The sequence below is a fragment of the Haliotis rubra genome, unplaced genomic scaffold (genome assembly GCF_003918875.1).
Source record: "Haliotis rubra isolate DU_JTF1 unplaced genomic scaffold, ASM391887v1 Scf891, whole genome shotgun sequence".
In the NCBI taxonomy this organism is placed as follows: Eukaryota; Metazoa; Mollusca; class Gastropoda; order Lepetellida; family Haliotidae; genus Haliotis; species Haliotis rubra.
In genome coordinates, this window is record NW_025767625.1 from 815 (window position 1) to 17353 (window position 16539).

General features: G+C 37.5%; 2 protein-coding genes across 2 annotated transcripts; both read left to right on the top strand.

Annotated features, from left to right (window-relative positions):
- Positions 1-3020: 3020 nt before the first annotated feature.
- LOC124263631 (M-phase inducer phosphatase-like) lies at positions 3021-4759 on the top strand (the record flags this gene model as incomplete). The annotated part of the gene is made up of 5 exons (XM_046698280.1): positions 3021-3269; positions 3401-3562; positions 3865-3992; positions 4138-4255; positions 4452-4759. Coding segments are annotated over 5 exons (825 nt in total), but the record flags the coding sequence as incomplete, so codon positions are not given.
- Positions 4760-10799: 6040 nt separating this feature from the next.
- On the top strand, positions 10800-12133 carry LOC124263635 (M-phase inducer phosphatase-like). Its single transcript, XM_046698283.1, has 5 exons — positions 10800-10859; positions 11021-11182; positions 11323-11450; positions 11587-11704; positions 11966-12133. Exons 1-5 carry the CDS (start codon positions 10800-10802, stop codon positions 12131-12133), a joined length of 636 nt encoding a protein of 211 aa, XP_046554239.1.
- The last annotated feature ends 4406 nt before the right edge of the window (positions 12134-16539 follow it).

The following is a 16539-nucleotide window of genomic DNA, read 5'->3' on the forward strand; positions in this document are numbered from 1 at the left end:
GGATCCACACTTTTATCGTCCTGACCCGTGTATGTAGTCTGAACGTGTTTAACTGATTTTGTGTCATGTTAGTGTGTGAATAGAAAACACATGTGTGATTGTATTTAATCGATCGTGAAGAGGATTTGCTTTAACTTGGCGAACAAAGGTCAGGTGGTGAGGTGAAATTGGGTTTAACGTCGTGCTTGAGAATATTTCGCTCATATGACGACGTGCATGCGTGTGTATGTGTAGGTGCGGCTGCTTGTACTAGCCCAGACTGAAGCTGGTTTTATAGTGCTAGCCCACTGAGATACCATGCCGCAGTGAAGCATGAATACCCCACTCAGACACATTATACTGACTCCGAGCCGACCAGTCCTTGTTGTACCCATTAATGCCGAGCGCCAGGCAGGGACCAACAAGTACCATATTTTAACGTCTTTTGGTATGACGCGGTCAGGGATCGAACCCACGACCTTCCGCTCTCCGGGCGGACGCTCTAACCACTACACCACGGAGGTGGTCCGTTGTGTCGGAGTAGGGAGGGGTGCGTATGTAAGTAGAGCGGGGTGGGGTTGTGAGACGGGATGAAGAGTCATCTTCATTTGATGTCTTGATTGAATGTGGCCGTTATAATATTTACTTTGATTCAGAGTATAAGATGTGTAAAGCATTAGTATAAATTATTAAGCATTGGTACAACAATGTACCGTAAATAATGTTATCTCATGTTGAAAAGAATTGATGAAAATGGACGTAAGTCATGGGCAACTGAAATTAAAAGATCAATATGCATCTATAGTTTTAATTATGCATGGGATTTCCAAAACACTGATTTGTTTATTCACAAGTCTCGCAGAGTGTTAGAAATTGTAGTGCTCACTGTCTTATTTCCATGTTAAAAGACCATTCTCATAGCTTTCTACTCGACCATTAGAGCAGCATTTGAAAATGAATCATTCCTATTGACTAAACATAATAATACATGATAAAGATACCTGTATATCACTTTTAAGGGTAAAGGAATTAAACATCACCGAAAATACTGGAAGAAAAGAAGATATATCTGGAGTATGATGATTTTGTGAGAATATCTTAGAAGATGAGTTGCGAGTTACTGAGTTCTAAGATTAAATTAAAATTCTCTAGGTACTTTTCTACCAGTATTGTTAGTGATATATAATAAAATAAAAAAGACGAATTAATATACAATCCCATATATTCAATGCACAGACATATATGACACAAAATGGAAGGCATCTCAGTCCAACACTCTAGCGTATCTCTCGTTTCCCCCAACCCTCCATCCCCTCAGTAATATTTCATCAGTATATGGAATCCGTTAATCTGTGCCCCCGTCCATGCATACTTACATCTCCACCTCTATACAAACTATAAACTTTCAATAAACTGCACCTCAAATCTGGTCAAAATGTAATTCTTAACATTATATGTTGCTGAAGTGGCGTACAACCTAACCAATCCATTCACCCACATACATGTAATTCTAACTTGTCGTTCAAATGGAAGCCACATGTACTATGAATTAAGTAAGTAACTGTTCAAATTGTAATGAATCTATGTATGTTTATACTACCGGTTATAACCTGGATACCATTATCAGCGGAAACAAAGAACTTACTCTGAAAACCAGAAAATAGTTGAATCCGTGCACGATTTTTTCATCAAGACCAACGCTTTAAATTTTTACAGAAAAAGAATTTAATGAACTCAACAACAACCTTATCATGATTGGTTTATATTTTTCACAAATGGCTTGTTAGACACACAAAACCGTAACTCTCTATGTTTGTTTACTTAGACAATAGTTGTATTTATTTTTCATGTAATATGTATACATATATTATTTATATAATAGTCAAGATCGATGATGTCACATCATTTCATTTTGTATTATGTGTTGTTTGGGAGCGGTGTTAACATAAGCTGTAAAGCTTGTTCGCCAATCCCAATTCATTTTCATGAATGAAAATATGTTTAAACCAAAGGAAAGGTTAACAAGGAACTACTTTTTGTACATGCAAACATTTTATCTTTACCCAGGACAATTCGTTCAGGTCTCTTTTGAAGCTGAAACAGAACATCGAACTAATAAGATAGGAGAAAAACAACATTCCACACAATTGGTACAATTTCATTCAACATCCATCTAAACGTTAACACGGTTTCTGCAAGCATGAACCTAATCTAGATTATCCAGATCATCCTAACAGCCCCTTGATAAACCTGCTTACTTTACCCCAATTCATGCAGAAAGTGTGCCCACATTAAAGATCTTGTCCCCAAAGTAAATACAAATGTTCCTTAATTGTCATTCAACTGACGGACAAACCTACCTGAATTAGGAGTTATCAACACATGGGCTACCTGTACATTTGATGTTCTATCTGGTGATTAACCCGGGATAATCCCCCTAACACCCTCCTTTGGGTAGCTCCATAACTACGGGGACACAAGCGATCGCACTTTCACACCAAGCCCAACTTCCTTAATGCGTTAAAATTTAACTATGCCCTTATTATCCATTCTAATCGATTAAATGGATAATGAAACGATCAACGAGTGTTGTCTTTGCCATGTAGACATGTTGTATTAGTACAGGTATATAGCAAGAGGAGAACACAGACACAGCATCATTCGCCTAACACTTGTCCCAAAAGAAATAGCAATATATCAGATACTTAGTATTGTGGAAACTATTTGTTCACTACAATGTTTAAAAGGGAACTCACAGTTTACATGAGGTTTTCAACCCCCAAAAGCCTCGTTTCCGATGACGAAGACTCGCGGGATAGCGGTTTTGAGTCTCTCTGCAGTGATAGCGAGGTTGGCTGAATAACATATTGCACCTGTTTTGATATAAATTCGCGTGGTCGAAAGAAATATCAAATAAAACGATTATTTCGAAATGAATATGGATGAATGGATAAGTGAGCAGGACGACTTTCCTAAGCAACAAAATGGTGTTTTTCAAGAGACATTATACAATCTAAATGCAATGAATGCTTTTTCTTCAGGTGTCTCCCCAATCTGTGGATCACAGGCGAACTAGTCTCTATGGAATAAGGAAGGCTCTTTTCACAGGAAAGAGACCACGTGACCATGCTAATGAAGAGGAGGAATATGGTCTAGCCAGGCAGATCAAGAAACACAAAACTGCCTCTATTGTCCATGAAAAGAACCAGGTTGAAGCGCCTTCAGAAGTGATGAAGTCTGCTGTGGACAAAATGGAAAATGAAGGAGACCTGATCGGGGATAGTTCACAGGTTAGTGGTTATCTAGAACTTCAAAGAACCTCCAACTTGTCCAATTAATGTGATAAATGACATTCAACCTATGATGATGGCAGTCATATAGACATATAAGGTGCATTATAGTTTTGATTATTTGTTTTCAGGTTCATAGTCTCCCAACCATACAAGGTAGACACAAGGATCTCAAGTCTGTGTCTCCACAAACGGTCAGTCAGCTCCTTTCTGGAAAGTATGATGACGTCATTTCCTGTTACCAAATCATCGATTGTCGGTACCCCTACGAATATGAGGGCGGTCATATTGAGGTACGGCTGCTTCATATCTCTTATCTTACAAATATATGCAACACATGTTTATGTTGGTTTTGTACTTTTACACACAATATACAAATCTGAAATGACAGAAATCAATATTCGTAACGTCAGTAATCAAAATACTGTTATGCATCAATTCAGGTAATACTCTTTAATATCTGTCCACTTACATACATATGTGACACATTTTTATGTTGGTTTGGTACTTTTACACACAATGCACAAATCTGAAATGACAGAAATCAATATTCTAAACGTTGGTAAATCTAAATACTGTTATATATCCACTTCAGGGTGCGGAGAATCTTCACAACCAGGCTCTGATCACAGATTTAGTGACCAGTCTAAAGCAGAGTAACCCCACTCGACGGAACATCATCATCTTCCACTGTGAATTTTCCTCAGAGAGAGGCCCCAAACTGTAAGTATTTGTTGTTGATATAAACGACTTCAGATATACGTGGATCGGATTATAGTTTACTAATTGATGTCAGATTCTAATGAAATCAAAATAGATTATCTCTTTTAATGTAACGTTTCATTCAATGATATATCATCTGATACAGACTGAGACACCTGAGAAACCTTGACCGGAAGCTGAACAGTGACCGTTACCCTTTCCTCTTCTACCCGGAAGTATACCTGTTAGATGGTGGATACAGGGCCTTTTATGAACAGCATCAGGTAAGTCGAGAAACACCTTTAAAGTAGACCGGTTTCTATAATAGGGCAATATAAGAATTCCTATATTGAAGTAACACTTATAATATGAATATATATGATAAAATATCAATATATTATAGTTACTTTTGTACAATTGTGTTGTTTTTAGCTTTTGTAGAATTTTATGTATTAATGTACAATTACAACTATGTTTCAGTCTCAATGCAATCCAAGAAACTACGTTCCTATGCTGCACCAGGATTTCTCGAAACAACTACGTCACTTCCGAGTGAAGTCCAAGTCATGGACAGCAGGAGACAAACAGAGCATGCGCAGTCGACGTCATCAAATAGACGCGTCTCCACTCAAGATGTGTCTATGGTAATTTGGAAGATGAATTAGTGGCATGTGGAATTTCAACCGCTACCCTGGCAATTGGTCTTGAGGGATTTGTTATGTATTACTATTGTTTTTGTTGTGTTTTTGCCTGAATGTTGAGGCAATAACTGACTACTTTACACATACGTTGACCTGTTTAATCAAACATGCTGTGATATAATATTTCTACATTACGAATAAACACAGACTTACACTTTGTTCGTTTCGTTGTCTATCCATTCTGTAGTAGGAGTCTGTGATGTTTTACTGAAACTAAATGCACGTCTATGCAACCAAGATAACACTCGTTGATCTGTTTTCATTTATGCAACTAAAGTTAATTTAACTCCCATTCTTTAACATTGTACTAAGGTGTAAGTCACTAAGGTAACCTTAGTGCAATGTTAAAGAATGGGAGTTAAGGTTAACCTTAGCAAAGGTTGCTTCGTGAAAGGAGCCCCAGGTTGATTGTACATTGTTCAATACTGGCTAATGAAAGTCAAGAGAAACATTACAGTGTTCCGCTGACTCTGTGGGCTTGGGGTTAAAGTACGATTTCTTGTCTGCCCAATTTATATCAGTTACTTAGGTTTGAGGGATTATACAATTGTAATCACCCAGGTAGGACTTCGAATTTTCTGATGTAATATGGTACAGTGAAGTCCTTTCATTGTCAGCGGGTTCGATCCCCGACCGCGTCATACCAAAAGACGTTAAAATATGGTACTTGTTGGTCCTCGGCATTAATGGGTACAACAAGGACTGGTCGCCACGGAGTCAGTATAATGTGTCTGAGTGGGGTATTCATGCTTCACTGCGGCATGGTATCTCAGTGGGCTAGCACTATAAACCCAGCTTAAGTCTGGGCTAGTACAAGCAGCCTCACATACACATACACACACATGCACGTCGTCATATGAGCGAAAGCATGCACGTCGTCATATGAGCGAAATATTCTCCAGCGCGACGTTAAACCTCAATCACCTCACCTCACCTCACCTCACCTCACCTCACCACCTCACCTCACCTCACCTCACCTCACCTCGTTGTCAGCGCAATACAATTAAGAACGATATTTGACTGTATTTCGGACACAAAAATACATGATAGGTTTTAAAGTAGATTCTTTCGTGACTAAAACAAGGAAGGGGAAAAAGACGGTTTATATTCCCTTCTTGACATAAAATTCTGAATCTGAATAATGAAGATTCTTCGGAAAATTCAAGATCGTGACCTAGTCTTAAGATGGCTCTCACACTTTATACAAATAAAGGGGAAAACCATTTTGTCAACATTTTCAGTTTGTCACATGCAAAGGAATTAGAAAACGGACATTGCATCTTATGTGTCGTATGCGAACACAGAAGGAAACTATTGAACGTATAGTTACAAGATTCAAGCACTGGCCTGTCACGCCCAAGAAATCGGTTTGCTGCCCTTAACCTGATGTGGCTCTAATGAGGAAAATGCTTTCACAACTCAGCTCTGTAACCCTTTAGGACGTATTGTAACACCTCAACTGAAGACCAAAGGAAACTCTACCTCTAAGTTCATTTTGTCATCTGCGTGATTTTCAGTTGACAATATCTTAAATTAGCGATATAATCTAACAAAATGAACTGTACTGTCGCTTAGTCAGCACACACAGAATAGTGTTTATTCAAAAATGTGGCGTGAACAATTTAAATTGATTTATACCTTAAAGATTAAACAACTAAATAAGTTCGCATAATATATTATACGACACATCACGACGAAGAATTACTACGTGTAACAGATTGGATAAACATATCACCGGAGAAGAGATTGAGAATTCAATCAAGTCAATTAATCGGGCAAATAAAATATGCAAACTCAGCTGTATCCTATTTAGAATATTATTCAATGCTGCATTGGGTAGCGGTGTTTTCCCCTAGTTGAAATGTCGGTATGATTATCACAGTGTATAAAAAGGGGATACATAGTATCCAAATAATTACCGTGGTATTTCTTTGTTGAATGTAATGGGAAAAATATTCGCTTCTATTCTTGAACCCTGAATACGGCTTCAGGTTGATGAAGCATTAGATGAATGTCAAGCAGGTTTTAGAAATTACTATTCAACTATTTGAAATCGATTTGTCCTTCAATCAAACCAAAGCACAGATGAAAGGCAGCTTTCATAGATTTCCGTAAGGCATTTGACTTGGTTGAAAGAAACAAGCTATTGTATGTATGTATCTATTATGAAAGGTGAACATGGGAAAATGTTCAGAAGTTTTAAAGATGTGTATGCCAAGGTGTCAGTGTGTGTTAGAGTTGGAAGTTCGAAAACTAAATATTCACGACATCATGTTGAGTACGCTAAGGATGTATGCTGAGCCCACTGTTATTTATATTTTCCATCAATGAGGCAATAGAAGAAATGACGAAATGTAGACTGAGGAGTGTTTGTCAGAGATGACTGAACGATATCATGTTGCTCTTATCTGCAGAAAATGAAACATTGATTGAAGACACCGTGATAGGCCAACAAAGAAAAACTCAGAAGTTTACCTACAGAAGTCACGTATTATTGTTTTTAAAAATGGTGGATAGCCACGAAATGCAGAAAAATTGACTTATGTTTGTAAACAGATGCAAGAAGCATCCCACTATAAATACCTTGGAATTAATCACTTCATAACTAGATTAGTTTGGTCTAAAGCGTGCGAAAAATTAGCACTACAAGCTAGAAAGGCTTCATTTCCTAATCTTATTCTGAAGGGTTATCCTACTATTACTCTGAACACTTATTAGCAATACAAAGTGTGAAGTTTATTTAAATTGTCGCGATGTATTCAAGAATAAACCTGTTCATTTAATGTATAATAAATAATATATCAAGATAGTATAACATTTATCCCACCTGTCTCTGTGAACAAGCGTGATATCATGTGGTTTCTGAATAAACGCCTGGTTGTTGTTCTTGAATTCCCATATTGTCGACTCAGATTTACATTATTGTAGGATTCGTGTTGTTTCAGTTTCATTCTTATCCATATCTCTATTGAACTAATAGAATTTTCACAATATTGCCCAGTCATAGATTGCGCTTTTAATGTTGCAGGAATGCGAAAAACCAACAAAAAAAAATTAAACTTTAACAACAGTTCTTTCATTTTTCAGTTACAAGAAAACACTCTTGGTATACTAGTACCATTTTCACTTACATTTCTATATTTATCATTTTTGTCTTTTAAACACGTCCGTAAACAACAACAATAATTTATGCAATGATGATTGATTTATGATCTAATGTTTATTAAACATTTTGTATACTACAGGGACCCAGCTTTGCAGAATTTGCAGATATATACTATTCCAAAAAAGAAACGCATAACCCAGAAATCTGTTGCGAAAATGTTGTATTTTCAAACATGTATAACTCGTCCACAAATAGACTTTAGTACATGAATTTTTACATCAGTTTAGAAAAAGGTAATGTCTATACCACCAAGTGGATAATTTTAGATAACGGAGACGCTGAGCGCGATGGTGACCACGTAGCATGATCCCAACGTCAGTTCTCCTGGCTCTCAGTCCAATCTTCTCAACCTGTTCCGTACCGTTTGACCGGATATCCTCCGAAGTCCAGGCACCCTGGCTGCTGTGCTCTCACCCGTGGCAGTACGATAACGCAAATGTAGTACCCGGATTCGAGGTCTGCCTATAGGGGGACAGTCATTTGTTATACCTGTTTGGTTGTAACGAGCTGCAAGCAGTGATATCGTACTCAGACTAACATTCAGACGCCTGGCAACAGAAAATTGGTAATCTCCAGCGTCCATTCTTTCAATGGCGATGTTCCGTGTCGCAGCTTCAAGACGTGGCGTAGTGATTTGACCTTGAAATTCCTTCAAAACGAATGCCGATTTCCAAAAGTATCTGGATTTTTATAGCCAGACAGTGCATGCTGTTTGCTGCACAATTTCAACCAGTAGGTGATTTTTGTTGCGTTGTGGCTATGCCTTTTTAATTCTTGTAAGAAATCTCATCAAAATCAACATTTTCAGGTAAAGTCGATTTGTCACTTGTGCAATAGTGTAAAATCATGTTATCAACACTTTTGTTACATATTTGGACGATTGTTTGAACACAATAGGTAATTAATAGATTTTTCAAAATATAAAACGCCTATGCGTTTATTTTTGTGGGGATAGTATATAATCCTTCTCATCAGTAAGTATTATGGTGATCAAGGAACTCATGATATCCCATCTAAATATACGTCCTGTCCATCAATTAACAGAATCCGTAAACTAATGTCATCAGAAAGTGACAAGCTGCTGCCTAATGTGGCTACATTCATACACCTTGTACGGTCAAGATGTAAATATACATGAACCACTCACCCATAATAATCATAACAGGTACGAGGCCAGTCCTCAGTATCTGTACAGTATTCATTGATGTTTATATGTTGGACAAAGTACGGAGAACACCCTGTATTCTCTATCACTCAAAACCTCTTTCAAGTATTTCATGTCATATAATTGGTTAAAATATCGTCTGATATTAATTAAGTTAATGATATTTGTAATGAATGTCATGAATAGCCCCACTCTGTCATCTGTGTCTGTACTTGTATTCATTGATGTTTATATGTTGGACAAAGTACGGAGAACAGCCTGTATTCTGAACCACTAAAAGAATCTTTCAAGCTTTTCATGTCATATAATTGGGTATATTGTCATCTGATATTTATTAAGTTAATGATATGTGTAAATCGTGTCATGAATAGCTCCAGACTGTCATCTGTATCGGCACTAGTTTTCATTGATGTTTATATGTTGGACAATGTACGGAAAACATTCTGTGCGCTGTATTACACGAAGTAGAAATAAATATATAAAAATATGTTGTTGTTTTTAAAAATAACAGGTACTACCGGCCTTTGCCCAGAAATATACAGACACGAGCTAAATGCAGATATCTGAAAGGTAGAAAACCAAATTACACAGTAACCACGTCTGTATTGTAGTGTCATTTCTGAAGCTGAAACAGAACATGAAACCAATATAAAAAATACAAAACATTTCACTGTGCTACGTAATTTCACGTGCGTTCTAACAATAACTTGGTTTCTGCAAAGCATACCTCTAATCCAGCTAATCCAGATCATCCTAACAGCCCCTTGATAAACCTGCTTCCTTCACACCCTTACCTAGACTCAAGGGAATCCAGGCAGAAAGCGTGTCCGTATTGAAGATCTTGTTCCCAAAGTAAATACAAATTGTCCTTAATTGTCATTCAACTGACGGATAAAACTACCCGAATTATGAGTTATCAAAACATGGGCTACCGGTACATTTGATGTTCTATCTGGTGATTAACCCGGGATAATCCCCCTGACACCCTCGTACAGGTAGCTCCATAACTAGGTGGTCGCAAGCGATCGCACTTTCACACCAAGCCCATTAAACCGATCTCCTGTAATGCGTGAATGTTTATGCTGCTTTCTTTAACAAAGAGAAACAGTGTACGATCAACTGAATAACGAATCGATCAACGAGTGTTGTCTTTGCTATGTAAATATGTTGTTTTAGTACAGGTATATAGCAAAGGAAGACCACAGACACAGCATCATTCAAATGACAACTGCCTTTATAGAAAACACAGTATACCAGATACTTAGTATTGTAGAAGCTATTTGTTCACCACAATGTTTCCAAATGAATGTCAGAGTTTACATGAGCTTTTCCAGCCCAAAAGCCTCGTTTTCGACGATGAAGACTCACGGGACAGTGGCATTGAGTCTCTCTGCAGTGACAGCGAGGTTGGCTGAATAACATATTACACCTATTATGTATCTAATAGTGAGACAGAAAGATATATGCACAAAACGAAAGACAGTTATTTGGAAAAGTACATGGATGAAAGGGTGCTTGAGTAGGGCGACTTTCCTTAAATATAGAATTGTGTGTTTTCCATAAGACATGAAATAATCTGAATACAATGTATGTCTTTTTATCTTTAGGTGTCTCCCCAATCTTTGGTTCACAAGAGAACTGGTTTCCACGGCACAAGGAAGGCACTTTTCACAGGAAAGAGACCACGTGACTATGACGATGAAGAGGAGGAACAGGCTCCAGCCAGGAAGATCAAGAAAAACAAAACTGCCACCGTGGTCCATGAGAAAACCCAAGTGGAAGTAACGTCAGATGTGATGAAGTCAGCTGTGGACAAAATGGAAGCTGAAGGAGACCTGATCGGCGATGGTTCACAGGTTAGTGGAAAGTTCATTTTCCCACTGCGAATGGCGGTTACTTAGAGCTTCTGTATTACCTAATCAATGAGAAAGAGAAGGAAATTCAATATCTTTGTGATGTCAGTCACACAGACATTTTTTTTTGCAGTATTGTTATAATATATTTCATTCTCTTTCAGGTTCATAGGTTCCCAACCATACAAGGCAGACACAAGGATCTCAAGTCTGTGTCTCCACAAACAGTCAGTCGGCTTCTTGCTGGAAAGTATGATGACGTCATTTCCGGTTACCAAATCATCGATTGTCGTTATCCCTACGAATATGAGGGCGGTCATGTCAAGGTAAAATTATTTCAGGTCCCTCATTTTACTTTTAACCCATTTGTATGTTAGCGTGTTAATCATATTGTAAAAATCTAAAATAACATAAATCAATAATCTGAAATGTTTTTAATCGAAATATTGCCATTTTTCAACTTCAGGGTGCCAACAACCTCCACAATGAGGCTCTGATCTCAGACTTAGTGAACAGTCTGAGGGGGACGGACTCCAATCAACGGAACATCCTCATCTTCCACTGCGAATTTTCATCAGAGAGGGGCCCCAAACTGTAAGTATATACGTGGTTGATGTGAACGATTTCAGACCTAAGTGAGTTCAATTAAATGAGTGAAGTACCAATTACGTAAAACGTCATTATCTTTGTTAATGTAACGTTTCACTCAATGATATATCATCTGATACAGACTGAGACACCTGATAAACCTTGACCGGAAGCTGAACAGTGACCGTTACCCTTTCCTCTTCTACCCAGAAGTATACCTGTTGGATGGTGGATACAAGGCCTTCTATGAACAACATCGGGTAAGGTGAGCAACGTTTGTAAATTGAGGGGTGTACCTATAGGACAATATAGACATGCCTAAAGTTTAATTTAGGGTTCAAGGCCTATGAACAACATCAGGTAGGTTAAGAAATGTTAGGAACTAGCTGGTGGACAATCTATACAGATCTGCCTACACTAAAGTTATACTCTTTGATATATATGCCAATGTCTTTTTTAAAGTTCAGTTATTTGTACTGTAATAGTGTATGTATTTATATGTCTTTACAAATATGTTTCAGTCTCAGTGCAATCCAAGAAACTACGTTCCTATGCTGCACCAGGATTACTCTAAACAACTACGTCACTTCCGAGTGAAATCCAAGTCATGGACAGCAGGAGACAAACAGAGCATGCGCAGTCGACGTCACCAAACAAACACGTCTCCACTCAAGATGTGTCTTTGGTAATCTGGAGGATGAATTAGTGACATGTGGAAATTCACATGCTGCCCTGACCATTGGTCTTGAGGAATTTGTTATGTATTACTATTGTTTTTGTTGTGTTGGTGCCTGAATGTTGAGGCAATAACTGACTACTTTACACATGCGTTGACCGGCTTCATTGAGCATTCTGTGATATAATGTTTGTACATTATAAATAATTATAGAATTACACTTTGTTCTTTGTCCTCTATTTCTGTTCCATTATAAACCGTACAAGGAGAGATTTGTTGTTGGACCCAGCAAGTGTACCCCCTAATCCCTGTCGCAAAGGTTTAGTCAAATCCTATATAAAATCAAGGAAACCCTTTCTCAAAGCGTATTGAAACAAGTGGAAATATTTAGGTGTGGATTCATACACCCATACCTCCAAAACAATAAGTGTCGTTTGCCTTATAATATGACACTTTAGAATTCTACAAAGATGTTAACATCCAACTATTTTGTGAGTCTTGCTTGTGGAGGCTCTTCTGAGTGAGGACCGCCAGTAAAATCTGAATTTCAAATGTTCTGGTGAATGACCTAAGGAAAAAAAGTTTTCACACCTACGTTGCATGTTTTTACTTTTAGGTAATACTGTCAACCCATTATTTTAATCATCTCTCTCTCTCTCTCTCTCTCTCTCTCTCTCTCTCTCTCTCTCTCTCTCTCTCTCTCTCTCTCTCTCTCTCTCTCTCTCTCTCTCTCTCTCTCTCTCTCTCTCTCTCTCTCTCTCTCTCTCTCTCTCTCTCTCTCTCTCTCTCTCTCTCTCTCTCTCTGGTAATCACCCAGTTAGGACTTTGAATGTATACATATGGTGTGATGCAGTCTTACATAGTCAGCTTAATTACAATCAAGAAAGATATTCTGAATGTTAAAATGTATTATAGTCTGTTTGCAGTGAAAACGTATCGATGAATTTCACTTTAAACAAGAAAGTAAATCAAATAATGTGAAATTAAGATTGCGAATCCTCATAACTTCACCTTGCCAATTGAACATTGAAATCTCCGAATTTTATTCAACTTAGGATAAAAGTTGTTTAACAAACGATCATAGTTTCAAATCGCTATTATTGGTGTGTATTACAAGGGGGTATGCACATTAAATGAAACCCCGAGAACAAGAAGGGTTGGTTTCTACGGTAGTCTAAGTTAACGCTCATCACAGACCGCACGTGTGCATTTGTTTCACTATTCCAACTACTGCGTGTACACCCTTGTTTGTTATTATTATTTGCTGAACAACATTTTAGAACAATATGCAGATGCGTGTGGTCTAACAGTAAATTTGGAGAAAACAAATATTGTAGCTTTTAGAAGAGGTGGGCTCTTGTCGAAGCACGAAAAAATGGTTTTATAAAAGAAATAATGTTATAACAGTAGATTCGTATATATATCTAGGTATTCTCTTTGCGTCCTCATGTAAATTTAATAAATGTCATCTAGGGGTAAAAGGTCTTTATTGGAAGTTATTCATCACCTGTATTAACTAGATTTTTGTGGACTCTTCTGTTTTATTTAAGATATTTGATACGCAAATCCAACCAATTCTTTTATATGGTGCTGAAGTTTGGGGTTATAATAATTTCTATAAAATTGAAAATGTCCATCTCACTGCATGTAAAAAGTCGGTCCACAAACGTCGGTCCACAGACACCAAAAGCCATTGTATACGGTGAATGTGGCCGATATCCACTGTACATAAATGCACAATTTCAATTTATAAAATATTGGTTAAAACTTGTATCTATGGGTCATTATAGAATACCAAAGAAAGCTTATGACATGTTACTTTATGATGATAACTGTGGATATACAACTTATATTTCTTATGTTCGTAATCTTCTATTTTCACATGGTTTTGGGTATGTTTGGTTGTCTCAAGGTGTTGGTGATATTTCATTTTTCCTTGAAATGTTTCAGAATGTTGCAGTTGATATGTATTTACAGTCATGGAATGGTATTATACAAGAAATATCTCGATATAGTGTATATAGACGATATGAAAGCCTACTAGAACCAGAAAAGTACCTTTCTCTATTAACTAGTAAAAAACAACGAAATATAATGATAAGACTTAGGTGTGGAATTTTAAAATTAAAAGTTAACGAGGGAAGGTGGTTGGGAATTGAATTAAGTCAGCGATTATGTCAGTTGTGTAACAATGGAATTGAAGATGAGTATCATTTTATCCTTGTATGTAAACACTATAGGAATTTAAGACAGCGTTATCTACCATGTATGTATCACCACAATGCAAATATTCACAAATTTCAAAAGCTAATGAATTCAATGTGTAGTGATATATTAAATAAGTTATGTGGATATGTTTGTCAAAGCCTAATCTTAAGAGAACAAAATGTTTGAAATCTGTAACATATATAATACATCCTTGTATACTGTACATTGTATGTAATTAATGCTCGATGTAAACGTGCTATGTGTATATGGGCCAATGGCCTTCATACAAATAAACAACTTGACTTGACTATTAAATGTTATGAGTAAAATATTTAGTTCTATTCTTTAATCCATAATACGGATTTGGCTTCAGATACATGATGTATTACAGGAATGTCAAGCAGGATTTAGAAATGACTTTTGAACAGGTAAAGATTTCCTTCGATCTTTATGTGAGAAGTATTTGAGAAAACAAAACACAGATTTCATGCAGCTTTTATAGATTTTCGAAAGACATTTAATTTTGTTGATCGAAACGAGCTATTGTATGTATTTGTTATGAAAGGTGTACATGGAAAAATGTTGAGAACGTGTCAGCGTGTGTTAGTATAGGAAGTTCGAAAACTGGAATATTCAGGACCAGGCCAAGGATGTGTGCTAAGCCCCGTCTTATTTATATTTTTTATGAATGAGCTTGTAGGTAAAATAAAGAAATGTAGACTGCAAGAAGTGTCTGTCAGAGATGGTCTGAACGATGTCAGGTTGCTCTTATTTGCAGATAATGCAACACTGATTAATGGCACTGTGATATTCTACAAAGAAAACGTGACACGTCAAAATGCAATTTGTTATAGTGAGTGAGTGAGTTTTTGTTTTAAGCCTCTTTTAGCAATATTCCATCAATATCAACGCGGTCGACACCAGAAATGGGTTTCACACAGTGTACCCACGTGGCGACTCAAACCCTGGTCTTCGGCGTGACGAGCGAACGCTTTAACCGCTAGGCTACCCCTGTTATTGTTATAAATGGGGCTTAAGTTAACCTACAGAAGTCACGTATTATTGTTTTTAGAAATGGTGGATACTTACGAAATACAGACTTAACTGGAGACTGGAGTTGTGAACAGATTCAAGGAGTATGCCACTATAAGTACCTAGGGATTAATGCAAAGCTTAATTAGCACTACAAGCTAGAAATACTTCATTTCCTATTCTTACCTCACTAAAGGATTATCCACATATTTATCTGAATGGAGCATCGACAGTATTTGACAGTAAAATAGCCGGCCGCCTTGATTGTTATCCCTTACATTTGGTGGCAGTGGTAAAGAAAATTGAAGTTACAACAGATGAAAACCCGAAGTGTGAGTGAAAAACTGACTTTGTTTTTTATTATCGTCGCAGTTTTTGTTGAGTGTGCCACACGGAGTGAGATCAACATGTCCGTCCCGGAGGGAGAGAATGCTGTTGGCTCCCAGAACGCTGACCAGTCGTGTACTTTCGGAGGAGGTTTTAAAATGCCAGTTTATGACCCTAAGCAAATGATCTACGAAATTAAAGCCTGGGCATTTGGCTGGAGTTCAAGACAAAAACTTCACGGACTTGCACTTGCTTTACCACCGGGTCATTGTGCTAGAGCGTTTGGTCTCTGCCCCACTGAATCAAAATCTGACTATGAAACTTTCAAGAAGTATTTGATAAAACAAATTGACAGAACTGTTGAACGTAAACAAAATGCAGCTAGTGATTTCCATACTTTGTCACAGAAGGTTTCTGAAACCATTGATGAATTTGCGCATCGTTTGTCTTTAAAAGTAGATGTGGCTTATCCTTCATTTGCTAAATCAAATAAGGAAGAACTGTGTTCTCAGCGTTTCTACGATGGTCTGTATTCCAAATCTGTTAAGGGTCATTTACAGGTCATTGTTTGTCAGCAAGCTAAACTGCCCAAATTTGAAAGTCTTGTAGACATGACTCGTCGCCTGCAAGATACTCAGTCCCAAAACAATTCTGATAATTCTGCAGTTTTGCGTATTAAGTGTTCGTTTTGCAAAAAACTTGGTCATAAGGAGAAAGAGTGTCGTACTAAATTACGCTTAGCCTCTAGTCAGGTGGGTACACATTCTGGTGTTATGTCAGTCCTTTGGGCCACGTAGTGCAGCGAGTTCCAGGAGAGGTACGCATCATGAGAGAAGGTGTTACCAGTGTGGT

Bases quoted from the DNA above. Each gene is read 5' to 3' on its own strand.
- LOC124263635 (XM_046698283.1), top strand. From the start codon at position 10,800: ATGAAGTCAGCTGTGGACAAAATGGAAGCTGAAGGAGACCTGATCGGC. The intron at 11,183-11,322 runs GTAAAATTATTT...TTTCAACTTCAG, and splicing joins ATGAGGGCGGTCATGTCAAG to GGTGCCAACAACCTCCACAA. The intron at 11,705-11,965 runs GTAAGGTGAGCA...AATATGTTTCAG, and splicing joins CCTTCTATGAACAACATCGG to TCTCAGTGCAATCCAAGAAA.